At 37.6% G+C, this 16355-nt stretch overlaps 2 protein-coding genes across 2 annotated transcripts; both read right to left on the reverse strand.

The window, feature by feature from the left end:
- Positions 1-127: 127 nt before the first annotated feature.
- LOC111581303 (mpv17-like protein) lies at positions 128-8163 on the reverse strand. Its single transcript, XM_023289433.3, has 4 exons — positions 7577-8163; positions 3243-3313; positions 2928-2957; positions 128-2097 (listed from the first exon to the last, which is right to left on the reverse strand). The coding sequence occupies exons 1-4, from the start codon at positions 7878-7880 to the stop codon at positions 1855-1857; spliced, it is 648 nt and encodes a 215-aa protein (XP_023145201.1). The 5' UTR covers positions 7881-8163; the 3' UTR covers positions 128-1854.
- A 4358-nt stretch (positions 8164-12521) lies between these two features.
- ntan1 (N-terminal asparagine amidase) lies at positions 12522-16143 on the reverse strand. The gene is made up of 10 exons (XM_023289434.3): positions 15946-16143; positions 14969-15071; positions 14343-14408; positions 14138-14246; positions 13954-14027; positions 13804-13857; positions 13659-13712; positions 13468-13565; positions 13220-13336; positions 12522-13077 (listed from the first exon to the last, which is right to left on the reverse strand). The coding sequence occupies exons 1-10, from the start codon at positions 16024-16026 to the stop codon at positions 12907-12909; spliced, it is 927 nt and encodes a 308-aa protein (XP_023145202.2). The 5' UTR covers positions 16027-16143; the 3' UTR covers positions 12522-12906.
- Positions 16144-16355: the final 212 nt, after the last annotated feature.

Genomic DNA, 16355 nt, shown 5'->3' on the forward strand with positions numbered 1-16355 from the left:
GGTACAAGTGACGTTTCAGATCAGAAAAGGTTGCGCGGTTCTCGGTACAAGTGTCAGCTGAGTAAAAACATGTTTCTGTTGTGCTGTGTAACTGTGTTTCTCAGTAAACACACACACGATGAATGAATGGGATGTTATCTTTTTATTCAGCAGTACCACAGTTAGTGCAAAAATTAAACAAGAACAAATCAGCTTTCAAGTCGACACAGCTCATCTGTTCTTTGTGATCTCCAAAATTTCAAAAATAAATGAGAAAATTCTTACAGTGTTTAAACAACGTACCATTTTTTGAATGAGATGATAATATTACCGAGCAGATATGCACAAAGGGAATCTTCACTGATATGACATTTTAGTTCCAGTGTTGCACATCAAGCATATAAGCAAAAACACTCTGATTCTACACAAAAATGACACAACTATGTCTAATGATGCAACTTAAAAGATAAAACATCCTCTTTTCAAATACTGCTTTATATATTAATATGCTATTCACTTTAATAATTTAGTTCGGTGAGACATCAAATCTAATAATCGCACGCTAGCATACTACTGTAGCTACTTCAGAATGCGTAATTACAAACTATAATTAAAACTCAACCATATTAGACAAACAGAAACAAACACAGATTGCTGGGGATTTCTGCATTACATGGAAGCACAATTGAAAGCAGAAGTTTGTTTACTGGCCTGAGACAGAGAAGGTTGCCCTAAATCTTTCCTTAAATTCTATATATAGGAATAACAGACAGCTCTTGTGCTGAGCTGCACTCTGTTTTTAAAACCAACCGCTGCCTGGCAAAGGCATCAGACAGTACAGTTGAAGAATCAATACAGGCAAGAACACCTATAAACTATTTATGAAGAGGGTACCAATAGCAGGTATTATGGAAAATAAAATGAAGTGGTGCAAAAAGAGACACCAGACCACAGCTAAACACTAACACATTGTCCAAAAACAGGCAGGCAGCATTTCAAGATTCAAGTAGATGGATGTTTGAGACTAACTTCATCAATTATTACTAGAAAAGCTCAAACTAATCTTGGGTGGCATCTAATTACTGTAGTGCTTCAAAATGTGGAAACCAAAAATGTGCTTTTAGATCAATTTTACTTTCTTTTTTATGTATTTCTTGTTTTTCAGTATTGCACCATTTCCATACACATTAATAAAACACAGTTATGTTATAATATAATAGATTATTGGTACCTGTGCGCATCTGTATGTGGTATTTCATGTACCAGAGTGTAAACTGTAACCAACGCAGATAGTCCTTAGAGATCAGGCATCCAGTTGCCGTGAATAAAGCACTCGTGCTAATAAAAACAAGATATTTGAAAGTTTGTAGTTTTACTCAAATTTCACTAGATTAAAAGTCTAAGCTAATAAATTAGCTGCCACTCCACACAGTGGAAATGATTCTTGTTGAGTTCTGTCTGAGACATACTGCAGAGGTCCTCAGAAATCATTCCAGTATTTTAACTTTCACTCTTGTAGGAAATGTGACAAGATTGTATTAATAAAAATAAATAAACAAACGTGATGACAAATAGAGCATGGAAACACTTCACTGTGAGATGGAAGAGTGGGACTGAATGATATTTTTCCACTGAGCTGCTATACTGGATTAATATTTAAAAATACACTGCATATACATTCCATTTGCCAGAGGCTGTTTCCCAGAGCACCTTGCAGCATCATTTTCTGTCTTGCCTCAGTGAATCTTCAATCGAAGACCCTGGCAGAGTTAGTTTAACATCAACCACTGAGCTAGAAAGAACCAGATTTAATTGCTGGCCAACACAGCAGCTGGATCCTGGTCAGACCAGTTTAGATTCCGTGTTCAGAGTCTGTTACTGAGTGGCTTTAGAGGCTGCTGTTCCCTCTTTGGAAGCATCTGCCTTATTCTTAGAGTCTACTTTCTCATCTGTGGGCTCTGCTTCCTCCTCTTTAGAGGGGAACATCCAGGCCAGAGCAGCAGCAGCCGTTCCGTCGCCGCTTTGACGTGAGAAGCACAAGAAGGTGGCCCAGACGAAGGCGCAGCAGCCGGTGAAGGTGGTGCGAACGTACAGAGGCACCAGGGCAAAGTTCACAAACTGACCAACAGAGAACAAACACAGTATTCATATTATCAGTGCATTACATGTTAACATTTTATCCCTTCGAATTGGAAAGGCATGTTATCTTTAAATAATACCCAGAATCACACCACTTGTCAGAACCAGAAATTGTAAAAACAGAAAGAAGCATCAGATTTTTTACTTTCTGACAGTCTTTGACCCATCAGAAAACCTAACTTTAATTGCTTAAGTTTAGAGGGTAAATCAACATATTTGATTGATTATATGGGTAGTTTACCCTATAACAATAAAGTACAGCAGTGGGATGTTAAACAGAGATGACCAAATGGCTGAAACCCTGCGGATCAATCTCTGTTAATTTTGTGTTATGATCTGGGTACATCTACTATATTGAGGGTTATTTAGGGCCAAATTTGAACTTGCCAAAGCTAATGGTGACTTCTGGGTCTAACTTATTTTATGTTTACTGAGGATTTACTCAGAGTTGGCACCAAACAAGCCGACAACATGTCAAAAAAAGTAATTACCGTTGCAGCAATTAATTAATACTGAGGTCCAAACAGTTGAATGCAAACTTTTAGAGCAGTCAAGATTTTGGGGCCCCCTTGTTCTGCATGTTTATGTTTTATCTCATATTTATCATCATACTGTGAAAAACGCAGAGTTTGTTTAGCTGCTCAAAGTAATGAAAACATAATAACAGAATGGCAAAGAAAATGTCGAATCAGGTATGTTAGGTTTATTCTGAGACTGTGTAAGACTGAGGTGCAGCTGAAAGTGCAGTATCATTACTGTGGACCTTGGTCAAGAGTGAACTTGCGCACACAGACAATATTAATATTTACCTGCATGAATGGCCAGAACATTAGCCCCGTCTGGAAAGAGAGACAAAAAAGGCACATTAATTACTGGCAGACTTTTAGATGACAACAAATAAACTTCAAAGATTGAGAAGCAAGTGATGTGATAAAACTGAATGCCTATTTTCATAAACATAACTAAAGATGTGCAGCACTGCTTTTTAAATGCATCAGCTTTGGATGTGAGCACACACCACAGCTTCTCTTCTGTTTGGAAGTAGGCAAAGTTAGCTGCCACAACACATCACAGCGCCCGAAGATACCGACAAGGAAGAACAGCTTGTCTCTGCTCTGACCCACCTTGTATGTATTCAGGAATTTTTCTCTCCAGTCCTCCATGATGTCCTCTTTTCCCTCCAGGAAACTGACGCCTGCATGACAGGAAGGATTTGATTGATGGATGGTTTATAGGAGACTTTGTAGAAATCATTTACACAATACTGGCAGCATAAAAATAACCACTATGGACTTACTCTTGAAAAACATTATTAATACAATGAGGGAATGCACACTGTTCTGCATTAGGATTATGAATTTTATACAGTAATATGATACCTGTTTTTTTTGTGTTTATTAACTAGAAATACTTAATTCTAACTTAAAAAGGAGCACTAAACACGACTAGAAAGTACTGGTATTGGCCATTTGTAATACAAATCCTTTTTAGCCTGATTATACTGACAATGTATCCTCCAGGTTAACTCCATTTACTCCTCCTGTCTTTATTTCTCAGGAAATCTCTCATGTGATAGAAAAAACACATATTTCAGATAGAAATATGTGCATTTTTACAAAATATAGAGTTATCTCAGACTTCTATCATCTTTATAGTTAAATTAAATGCTGATTTTCTGCACATCTGGCCACAGTCTCACATTATCAGGAATGCATACCGTAGTCATATAGAGGCAGATTTAGTAGTCAAACTACTTATCTTTGGATTTTCAAGAACTGCTTAAGTCAGTCTGGCATTTATTGGTCCACCACGTCCCAACCAAAAAGAAAATACAGCACTGATGAGAATTATTTTCCATGTCTTTTACAATTTTTTACCACCAACTACAGCCATCAATTGAGATTCAATTACATTTTGATCATATTAATGAAAGAATCAAAAACAAAGCATCTTTTACCATCAACCTACACCAAAAGCCAGTGATTCTACTTTTAACACCTCTCATCAGTTTACAGTTTTGTTTTTGTGTAACTTAAGTGTTGCTGTTTTTTAAATTTTTTTCTAAAAAAAGAACATATTGTAGAAAATATCGATAAAACCTCAGAACTGGCCAGCAATACAAAGACGTGACAATTTAAAAGAATTTGATCTCTATAATGAAAATTCCCCCATCCATAGGGTAAGAGCGGCCACTGAATGGTCTGAAGAGCATGAAAATGATGAGCTACAGTCTTGAAAGTCACCAGATCTCAACCAAGTGATCATCTATGAGGCATTTTGGACCATCATCCCTGCCATCACTAAAAAACACCAAATGAGGGAATATCCTTTGGAATAATACTGTTCATCCCTCCAGTAAAGTTCCACAGACGTGGAGAATCGATGTCAATACGCAATCAAACTGGTGGCCCAACACCGCATTAAGACACTTTACAACAGGATTTCTTTAAATTTGTCACACGTCTTTCAGTGATACTACATGAGCAAACAACTGTAATTGTGTTTGATTGGATAGCACTAAATCCCTAGCTTTAGTTAAGATACTGTAAAGCACCTTCCCTTGGTCTACCTGCTTCATTTAATCCCCATTTTAAACCGATTATTGCAATTAAATACTTCCCTAAGATACATATAATCCTCAGCTTTGGGAGTAGTGTTATCAAATTTGTAATCAGTATGCTTTCTGACTTTCCCTCTGAAACCAATAATTTACTCTACAGGCTTCATCTTAAAACAACAGTCCTCATGAGCACCGAGAACCTTTTGTAATTCAGATTCTGGTGCTGTGAGGATTATAGTATTAGTGTAGTTAAGTTGCACTCTTTCCAATTGTGAGTTAATTTTTGTATCAGAGGAGAAGAAACAGGAAAGAACTTCTCATTTATAACCAACATCTGTTTGGAAAATCAATGTGTTCCACGATGTTTTTCATGTAACCTCTGGAAGGGAAGATTTGTTTCACAGGACAATCTTTACATTACACAAGAGACACAGCGAGATTGAAAGTTACAGATTGACAGATATTGTGTGTGATGTGTTCTGAGGTTAACCAGAGGCCTCTCCAAGAGAAGGCTGGGGGGCGGCCACAGCCACCTCTGAAACCTCAGTTACCATCCTACATCTGATAGGCCAGATTCAGTGACTGACACTAAGATTCCATGTTTCAGTGAATGCAGCTATGGTGTAAGAGTGAAAGTCAAAGCTGACTGCTTGATGACTATAAAGGCCATGTGAGGCTGCTCATGAACACCACAGAGAGCACAAATTATGTCATAGTCAAGACACAGTTTGTGCTTTTAGTTGACGGAGACGTACATAGACCTCAAAATGTCAACAGGAGCTAAAGTTCAGTTTGTTGCTTCCAGCTGTTTGTGAGAGTCTTTCCTCTGAGTTTATTAAATACCTGAAGCATCAGACAGTTGGTGCATTTCCACACAATGACCACATCTCACCAGTGTTAGTCTCACTCCACTGGCTCCCAGTTCATGTTAGAGCACATTTTAAGATACTTCTTTTAACATATAAAGCTGTAAATGGCACTGGGCCATCATATATAAAGGAGCTGGTAGTCCCATATGAACCAGCAAGGTCCTTGCGCTCCCAGGGGACGGGTCTGCTGACTGTCCCTAGAGTTAAAAAGAAGACAGTCGGTGCGCGAGCTTTTTATTTCCGTGCACCGTGTACTTTTCTTCACCTCGGATAGTGATTAAAAATTATTTGTTACAGTTGAATCTTCAGCTTCGTCAAACCTGAATATTATTTTACTGTAAAAGTCAGATCTGTCAGCGAAAGTCTAAATATTTTTCTGTCATATCAAGCATTTTTAGTGAGGAAATTTTGCAACTTCCCAACAGTGTTTTGTTCCCGATGTTCCAAGCTGAATGACAATAAAGCAACGTATCGTATCATACTGGATATTTGCAGCAGTGATATTACTGTGCACATAGATGCATTACAAAATGTGACCTCTCTCATCATTAAATTAACTTTCACAACAGGTTGCTTAGTACCAATGATAACACATTTCACTGTACCACAAGTTGCTGCAATTTCAATAATTATCATCATACATGGACAGAGTTTATAAATACTGAAATCATATATGAACTATGAATGTTTTGCTTATGGGTGAACTTTTCTCCCTCAAATAACCCCACCACATCCCTCTACAGGATAAAGCAGGTATAATTAATTAATGGATGAATGTAAAATAGTTGTCATGTCATGGCAGTGCATAGGGAAGGTCGATGAACTGCAATCTTCTGCAAATATTGGGTATAGATAATGGACATCAGACAAATAGTAAATTAAGAAGCAAAGGTATATCAGTGCATGGTTTTCTTAACTCTCAAGTTGACAGTTTCTAATTAGCCTTTAGCCTACAACAGCATAATAAAATTCATAAGACTCAGTTATGGCTTCTGCTTTTCGTGTGCCACTTCCTCTGGCCAACCCTGTGAGAAATATCTGAAGGCTAAAAAATCCGTTTGGAAAATGAGCCCAGCTAGCAGGGAATGTTCCCACAACACTGAGTAACACTACCTAAAAGCTCTAATAACGTTCATAAAGAATGTTTTAGTGTGATGTTCCAAGTATGCTTTAAGTATATTTATCATTGTCGATAAAGTTCCTATAAGGTTAAAAGTTAAACAAGAAGCAATCAGAGGATGTCTGTAGAATGCTTTCAGAACTACAGATGATTACGATCCATAACAGCAAAGAACGAATGTTGTCAAACCAGCATTCATTAAAAGTTTTCAAGATGTTTTTGAGTTGGCTCATGGCAGAATGTCTTTTATAAAACGCTCCTGTATATCAACAACAGGTAGAACGTTTTGCCTGCACTATTCTGAGGATGTTTTGCGGATGTTGCTGAGATAACATCTTGTTGAGCGTTCTTTTATAAAACGTTGCCACAATGTTAGACTATGACACAAGTAGGATGTTCCCAATGCAACATTCAGAGTATGTTTTCAAAATGTTTTCAAGTCCAGCGATGACAGAATATCCTGTAATGGGATGTATTATGAAAAGGACGAGCATTTCACCTACAATGTTCTCAGGATGTTTTGGGGATGTTACTGAGGGAACACTTTAATAGAGTGTCCCTTTGCAAACCTCAATGTTACCCTGGGCACTCAATGCAACATTGGGACAACGTTTTAGGAATATTGTCTAGTTAGCGCAGAACGAGAGCATTCTGGGAACCTGAAAACATTAGTAGAACTTTCTCCGAACATTTCTGGACCATAAAATATTCTGGTAAGCTGGGAATCTACTCCATGATGTCTTTCACATGACCTCTGCTAGTCAAAGGTTGTTTCACTGATCAGATCTTTACATTACCATAAGAAGAGTACAGAGAGAGCCGGGGTCAGAGTACACATTGACAGCTACTCTACGTGATGTGTCTTTAGGTTAACCGTTAACAGCCCCGTTAACTCTACGACCCACCGACCTGTGTAGAAGACGGTGGTGGCCAGGGGTGCCGCCGTGGTCTGGTCCAGCAGCAGCTTCCTCAGCACCATCCGGTAGGAGTTACCGGGGAACCGCCGCTCCAGGAAGCGCATCCAGAAGAAATTGAAGTTGCCATGGAAACTGAACGCGACCACGGCGACGTTGCGCGTGTGGCTCCAGTCCATTTTCTCTCTCCGCGAGAACCACTGATGGACGAAGTCTCCGCCGGCGAACAGGCAGCCGTACAGAGTAACGTTGGTGACCCACGGGAACCGGCGGACGTGTCGCAGAAACGCCTTTCTCATCGTTTTACCGGTTACTCAGCCGGTCAAACACGAACTGTGGTGAAGTTTATTTACCAGTCCGACGCCGACTAGGAGCTAGCTAAATGTTAGCTAAAAACGAACGCTGCTGCGCATCTCCGCCTGAATTTCGATGGAGGAAACTTAGCAACGGCGAAGTAAGCAAGTTTTTTCCCCACGTAAGTACAAACTAATATAAGCCCAGGTAGGATACTCGCTTGTCAGAAACCATCCAGCAGCCGGTACGGGACTGTCACTATGACAGCCACCGGGTCAGCTCCTTGTACGTCAACTTAATCCGCCCCTTTTTACGTAAAAAAGAAAAAAATAAATAAATCAGAGTACAGTCGGATGGGCGGAGTCCTGCTGGAAATACCCGGCAGTCATGGAAGCGGTCAGTCACGGGAGGAGGGTTCATTTGAACAGGTTGTTGAGGAATGCATTAAGCAAGGATCTCCCCTAGAAAACGTTATAAGCTTCAGCCACTTCATTTCCAGCATTCCGGGGATTTTTTTAGGCGTCAATTTGTGCCTTTTTGCTTAAATTTTACAAAAAATAAAAAAAAAATTCCCAGCTAGTGTCAGGCTATATGTTGCTATTTCCAGTGCTTTGAGCAAAGCTTTAGGTTTTAATTCATTGATTTTAAATGAAACTGATTCACTGACAGCAGTAATGTAAAACGCTAAAAGTACATTTTTAATGCATATTTTTTAATAGTATTTTTTATTGCTTTACATAAAGCAAGGATCTGTTCATCCTCCCCGAGGAAATGTTGAGCATTAAATACTTATTTTTTCTACTCTGATGAATTTTATTGCATGAAATTGTGCCTTAAAAAAAAAAAAAAGCAGTACAATAAAATTATTTGTATTGTCATGAGAAAGTTTACAACTAAATTAAGCAGAATTCTTGTCAGAGTATTCACACAATTGTATAAAGTAAAATAGGATATGCACAATATAAGCCTATGAAAATATATTTTAATAATATGAATGCTCATTTCTGTAAAGATAACTGATTTGATGTAGTAAGATCAATAGAAAACAGTAGTTTAACTGATGTTGCACTTCTAGATATTTCATATTGCTGAATGTTTACAAAAATGTAGTGGTTTACCGTCATGTATTAGAAATAATATGCTACATTTCATGCAAATGAAAAAAATGTCGTATCAGATTTGTATATAATATTAATAAGATCTAAATAATACTAAGTCTCCTCAAGGAAATCTGACATGGTCATTATCATTAAACTATGGTACATATTACATTCACTCGTAAATAGAAAAAATCTGAAACTCTCATTAATTTTTCTTTATATATGAGATAAAGAATTATTTTTCTTCTTTACTATATCAGCTGATGCATATCAACCAGCATCAGGGTATACATTGCCATTTTTGGTATTTTGACCAAAACTTTGTGTTATTTATTCATCTATCTATCTATCTATCTATCTGTCTGTCTGTCTGTCTGTCTGTCTGTCTGTCTGTCTGTCTGTCTGTCTGTCTGTCTGTCTGTCTGTCTGTCTATCTATCTATCATTTTATTATAATTTTCTTGAGGAATGCAGAATTGCTATATTACTACCAGAAATTGCACAAAAATGTCTAAATGAAGTGAAATCTATTAAAATTAGTTAATAAACAGTCAGGCAAGTTTTTATTTACACTTTTCTCAAATTGTACCAAGCAACTGCAAAAACTCAACCCTAAATTCAGTTTTCTACCTCAAAAATTCAGTTTGCTCTGGAAGCTGGTACACTTCACATTAAGCAGAGTTCTGGTCATCCTCCTTCAGGAAATGTTGAGCGCCAGACACTTAATTTGCTGCTTTCTGGTGATTTTTTATGCATCAATATGTGCCTTTCCTGTATGAATTTACAATTTACAGTAGCATAGAACTCCCAGTGTCAGGCTATATGTTGCTGTTTCAGGTGTTGCGACCAAACCTTTATGTTTTTATTTACGCATTTATCTATGTGAGTAAATATCTTCATAGTATCTTTGCCACTGCTTGGGTCATTTGTGTAGTTAGTCGATAGGATGTCAATATATAAATGAGTTATTGTACAATAGACATGATTATATATTACAGTTTTTCTCAGTCGCTTTGGTACATTTCTCCGATCAGAACTGAAAATCTCAAAACTTCTTGTTCAATCTTTACATCGTTGTGTCACTTGTGCACATCAAAAAAGCAGTTTCTCATTTCTTTGAACAAGTTGCAAATGCTTTGGTACATCCATGCAAATGATTGTGTACAATTCTCTGCTGTTTCGTACATTATCAATTGCTTATGTCATGTTGATCAAAATGTATTGTAATGGGTCTCTGTTGAATAGTCTCACCCTTCACAACATTTAGGCATTAGTTCATTGCATAATTCTTTACATGCAAAATGGTTGAACAAGTTATCATAATATGTCAAGGATGTTTCTATACATTTCCATTAGATTTTTTTTTCTAAACCTGCCCTGAATTGGAAAATTTGCTCCCAGGTGAATCTTGAATTTCTGTACGAAGGGAAATGTGTGAAGGGTTGGGGTTTTCTGAAATCACTCAAAGACACAAGAGAAGATATTCATGATGAGGGATGAGAATTTGTGGCCCAACAGACAGGAACGTCAGGAGGTGTAGGAAGACTGCACTGTAATTCCTACAGCACTGCATGTACAGTTTTCCCTAAGGAGATTGTCCTATGTTCACATTTCTACTTTTGTTTTTCTTTGTGCTATGCAGCGCTGTTTTCCTTTCTGTATCGCAATGATGTGGTCTGTCAACAGATTACAACACAAACAGTGAAAGCGTAAATGTAAATATTGTCCAGTCTCTTGCAATTCATCTCCCACATCACTAAAGTGTAACTTACAGTTTACAATAACTGTCATCAAAACTTTAGTCATAGTTTACATCAGAACATCCCTCCAGAGAACACTGTTAGAATGACAACATGATGAAGCAATTTGACTGTCTTATCCACACACAATGACTCAAGGACTTGTCATTCTGATGGCACTGACATGTTCATTGACACAGATATTTACTTTTGAGAGATGTGAGAGATGAACTCAGGATTTTGAGCAAGAGACTGGCTTTTGCAGGTAATCCATGGTGTTTTGCTATTTGTACGAATTGTTTTGAGAAACGCACTTACTGTTTTGCAAATGTCGAGGATGATTCGAGAAATGTACCAAAGCAACTGAGAAAAACTAAGATTTAACGGAAACAGATACATCGATAGCTGGGAATTTAGGATGGTTTGCTTGAACTGCATTGATATTTGATATATAATTTTAAATATTACTGTGTCTGTTTTTGTATTAGCAGTGTGTTAATTGCTTTTCAGGAATGCCAAATCAATGTTCCTATCAGAAATTGTATGAAAATGTTTAAATAACGTGGAGTCTACAAAAACATGTTAATTCACAGGCCGGTAAGTTGTTTACAGTCTCCTGTCTGCCATGTGTTATGGAGCATAAGAGACACTTGATTTCTGAGGCACATGCTCGTGTAACATAATCATTTTAATAAAGATCTCTCAAATTTTCTCAAGGAATATCAACTGGTATATCCACCTAGCCTATGAATTGGTTGAGGTATAATGTGACTTAGAAAAATAAATACTGATTCCACTGTTCTAAATAGCAATGAAGTAATCCACTGCAAAAAACTCACCCATAAATTCACTTTCCACCCCTAAAACATTGCTCTACAAAACCCAGTGCACACATATTGAAACAGATTTGACAATTTATTTAGCAACAGGTACATTATCTTCACAAGTTGCGACGAGTTACACTGAATGCTTTAAGCACATTACAACCTCTCAAGTAACACAACTGATGAAAAGGCCATATTTTTCATTTGAGCAGTTTCAAAATAGGTAAAACTAGTGAAAATCTTACTTTGTTTCATTCAACAATAAACCATGTCACCCTTTGCTGGAGATTCACGATACATATGCACACATGCAGTTCCTGAAATATACACATTCATAGCCAAGTGTACAGCATTACATAGACTAGATCATATTTCACTCTCATCAGGAAGGGGCTTTTGTAGCGGAAAATAAACTTTGTTCAGCTATTTAGCAATTCAGAGTTTGTATTTGGCATTCGGTTTGTTTTCGGTTTGAAACAAAGTGCCAAAATAAATGTTCATCGTTGCTGCAGCAGATTTCCCATCTGGAACTTTTCCAGTAGGTCAAGCTCGATGCTGAAGAGCAATATACATGTTTTTATGTACAAGTTGTTGCCCATAAACTACAGATCATGCATAGATTTCCAAAGCATATGTTTATAGATTGTTTTTCTACAGTCTACCTGTCAATCTCTGAGGTCATTAGGAAATGTTAAATGTTTTTCTGTACTTCATAGAATTCCTTGCTCCTATTCACAACATCAGCTTTCATGTTTAGCTTTCGAGTCAGACTTTGTAGCACAACAGTAAGTGACAATCAAAGGCCAAGTCCATTTTAACACTACAAGTATAAACTGAACTTTGAAAAATCAGCTGTAGTATATGGGCTATATATATATATATATATATATATATATATATATATATATATATATATATATATATATATATATATATATATATATATATATATATATATTATATATATATATATATATATAGCCCATATACTACAGCTATAGCTACAGCTACAGCTATAAAAAAAAATTTATAAATTGTCTTTAACTGAACATACAGTAAGACAAAACAGAGAAGGACATTAACTCCAACTTACTGAAACACAGCAGGTGATGTAGAGTGCAGACTTCATGCCACCTCATAAGAGTGGACATAAACTGTTACAGGCATAAAGACAATCACCTTCTCTGTTTGCTCTACTGGACCAGCCAGATGAGTCAGGAGAGCTATTCAAATGATGTAAAGTCTGGTCAGGAATACCTTCCATGTTAAGACAAAATGAATATTGGGTGAGAGGGGTCACAGTGCATCCATTGAGCGCAGAGGCAAAAACAGTCAGATCCCATGTTTACGTTCAGAGAGAGGTCGTCCTCTATGACTGGCTAGCCCTCTCCCAGTCCCCCCTCTCAGTCCGATGGTAGAGCTGTGGCTGACCCCCGGGGAACAGGCTGTCAGAATCAGGGTGTTCTAAAAGGAACTGGATGGTGGATTTCATGTGTTGGACAAAGTGCGGTGGCTCAGCCATCGGAGAGGTGGATAGGTACTGTGATAGGAGACAGATACACCAGAGTCAAAGTCAAAAAGTGCTTTGTTAATAATTTGCCAAGTGTCTGTGTCCTCATAAAGCTGTTTGATGAAGAAGTGCAGATCATCCTTAAAAGGCAGTTACTAACAGAGAATATTACCTTTAAAATTGTGTCATCATTTTGTGACAACCATTTTGTGGCATTATCCAGATTCGGAGACCACTTGCATGGTCCGATTTTAACAAGTCCCTTACTTGAGTCGTATATGTCAGCCATCTACAAGGGACAACCAGTGTAGTATTAATAATCTGTGCACAATTTTTCTCCATATCCTAATAATGAGACTGTGTCTGCAAAGTGAAAATGAAAAATATTTAATGCCGAAAATGTTTCATATTCTGGAGTACCTGTCCACCTGTGAAGGTCCGTGCTGATCGCAGCTCCTCTGCAGGTCCCTTATAAGTGAATGAGGCAGGAAACACCTCCCCTGTTTTAACATTTACGCCTGTGCAGCATCAAACAAAGATGTAGTATGCTGATAGTCATGTAGCATGAAAGCAGTACATTTCTCCTTGTAGGGAGCATATTTATCACTTACCTATTCCATATAATACAGGTTTGTGTCTTCCGTCAACAACAATGTCATTCATTTCTACAACAGCAAAAAGGTTAATTAAATAAAGGCTTGGCTGGTAGCTTATTTCCGAACAAAATAAAATAATTTTAAATTGATATCAAGGTACCTGTAATGCAGCATGTTTCCAGATGAATATCCTCTTTCTGTTTCTGGAATGCTGCTGTAAAGTGAAAATGAGTGATTTAAGTTTTACAAAGCTCAAAAACTGTCAGCATACTATTGCAGTGTGACATGTGGTGATTTCATCAGACTATACCCAGTATGTTAAGGCTGAGTTTGTGGGATGTTTTTGAATCATCATTAAATCCCCCGACAAGATGAAGCTCAAGTCTACAAAATAGAAAGAAAAGAAACTGTAAAAAAAAATGTGAACAGAATGCTCAAACTGAGCAACATGCACTTTTACTGTGTGCATTTGGACATCATGCTGTTTGCCGTACCTGCCCTCCTTGCAGACAGTACTCAGTGATGTGACAGCTTTCACAAGGAGCGGGACTTCAGACCAAGTGCTGGAACCATCGCAGTGAGCGAGGCAAACTGCACCACTTCCTAAGGAATAATAAATGTTATAGCAGTGCAGGCATTTAAAAGTTCCTACAAGGACGAATTAGGCACTCGGCATAAATCTAATAAGATAAATGTTACCGGTGTGTCGCAGCACAACCAAATGGCAGGTGGTGGCATCATCCGATCCAATGACCGAAACGCAATCTGTGAAAAATTGAACAACAAAGTACGTTATTGCTGTGTTCCACATGGTTACTAACAGGGAAACAAATGTTTACTGTTGTAACAAACAGTCCCACTAAGAACAAGCAGAGTCATGCTCATAACTATCCCTGATGAAGGAAAACCTGCTGTGCAGTTATGCTGCATTACTGAAGCTTCTAACGTATTTCCTGGATCAGTATGGGTCCTTGGAGAAGGAACAAACATGACATGAGTAATGACTGGTCTGCACACAGTAAGGCAATGAATTTGTGTTACCTTATTTGACATAAATCGATGCATCAGTACAAAATGTGAATGCCTTTTCCCTTCTATTCTGAGGGGCTGTCACCAAATCCAAATTTTAATTTAGGTAATATTTAAAGTTGTTGTAAAATTTTATGCCAAAACAGTGTGTAAGTGTTGTGCTGTGATCCGGCCTTCCTTGCATATTGCATAAATGTGCAGTACAAAGCAACCGACCTAGATCATAGAGCGCAGGGGCTTTATTACACATATGACTGCCACTATATGACCTGTTTCCATAATGCAGCTTCACTTACTATCTGCTGGTGTTGTTGCAGCAAACTCCCTTTGTTGGACGTACAAAAGGCACTTTGGATCGACATCAACAAGTGGCTTGGAGCGAAATGTTCTTGCATTTTCCTGTTGCATGACAGTAAAATGTTTAATTTTACAAAAATGTTGTGGATTTGTAACATCGATGCAGACACACTTGAGACCAACATTATAGTATCTATACTGCATGTGTGCGTTTTATGGGTGTGTATGTGAGGGGATGAGATTGTTAGTCTGTGTATGTATGTTTGATCATATTATCTTGAATTCCCTAGGGATTAATAAAGTATCTATCTATCTATCTATCTATCTTGGATATGTATTTTCGTTTTAGACTTAATATTGTGCCTACTTGTCCAGTGGGCGCAGATGGAAATGAGCTAGTAATTAAATCTGGTACAATACATCTCTTTTCTCAGTAGTTTTATGTCTAAGAACAGTCCTTGGCAAATAAATAAAAAATATATAAAGTATTACAATAACTGTTTTTATTTGGTGGTTGTAAACTTTGGAATTTGATTAGTCTTATTACTACTTGACTTGCTTGCTGTCATGGAAATGTAAAGTTAGCATATAATCCCCATCAGAGAGAGAAAACAAACCAATAAGAAAAACAATATCCCATTTAAAGACCAGACAAGAGTTGATAGAAGTCTCAAGGTTTTCTCATTTAAGACAGCTACCACTTGTTACTCTTTCTTATTTCCATTTTTTAATTCGTTGTAAGTTTGATTTAGGACACATGAACGGACGTTACTATTAGTTGCACAGGCCTCCTGCACATGTAAAAAAAATAAAAATAAAATAAAAAATAAATAAATCTATAACACTGCTGTTGCTGCTTCGTCACAGCATTATCTGCCAGTCTGTCATAAAGTAATTAGAGCAGAGTGCAGTTAGCTGATGAGGAAAGCTTCTTGGTAAGCTAAATGTAGCCGCGCCACACTTTCAGGACACAAACCTGTAAATGTGGGTTTTTGTCGAACAGTTCCGCCGTCGAGCTTATGCGATCAAATCCTCTATTCTGAATTAACAAAGGCATTTCCTTAAACGAGGTCCACTTCAAAGTCAGCGGGTTATCATACTACTACTATATATTATATCGCCTATGCTCTCATTACGCACAGGGAGCCCTATTCGTCTGTTTCGGCTTCCTGGAGGTGTCTTCTTCGTCGCCTTATATTGAAACAGGCGGTGCTTTATCGCCACCTACTGGTGCGTTACAGACTCCTTATATTCTTGTTATTTGTGAAGTATCGTGTGTAAATAGTTGAAGATGTGTTTAATAACATTTTAACTTTCATCTCTGAAAAGTGTTTAAAATTTAGACCGTTTTTTTTCACCACAAAAGAGACTAACAGTTTTCGCTGT

The sequence above is a fragment of the Amphiprion ocellaris genome, chromosome 4 (assembly GCF_022539595.1).
Source record: "Amphiprion ocellaris isolate individual 3 ecotype Okinawa chromosome 4, ASM2253959v1, whole genome shotgun sequence".
In the NCBI taxonomy this organism is placed as follows: Eukaryota; Metazoa; Chordata; class Actinopteri; family Pomacentridae; genus Amphiprion; species Amphiprion ocellaris.

Excerpts from the sequence above, each read along its gene's own strand:
- LOC111581303 (XM_023289433.3), bottom strand. The coding sequence starts at position 7,880 with ATGAGAAAGGCGTTTCTGCGACACGTCCGCCGGTTCCCGTGGGTCACC. Across the intron at positions 2,958-3,242 it reads AATTCCTGAATACATACAAG|ACGGGGCTAATGTTCTGGCC; the intron begins GTGGGTCAGAGC and ends CTCTCTTTCCAG. Across the intron at positions 2,098-2,927 it reads TGTTCTGGCCATTCATGCAG|TTTGTGAACTTTGCCCTGGT; the intron begins GTAAATATTAAT and ends TCTGTTGGTCAG.
- ntan1 (XM_023289434.3), bottom strand. The coding sequence starts at position 16,026 with ATGCCTTTGTTAATTCAGAATAGAGGATTTGATCGCATAAGCTCGACG. Across the intron at positions 13,858-13,953 it reads ACTCAGCCTTAACATACTGG|CAGCATTCCAGAAACAGAAA; the intron begins GTATAGTCTGAT and ends TTCACTTTACAG. Across the intron at positions 13,566-13,658 it reads ACCTGTATTATATGGAATAG|GCGTAAATGTTAAAACAGGG; the intron begins GTAAGTGATAAA and ends GATGCTGCACAG.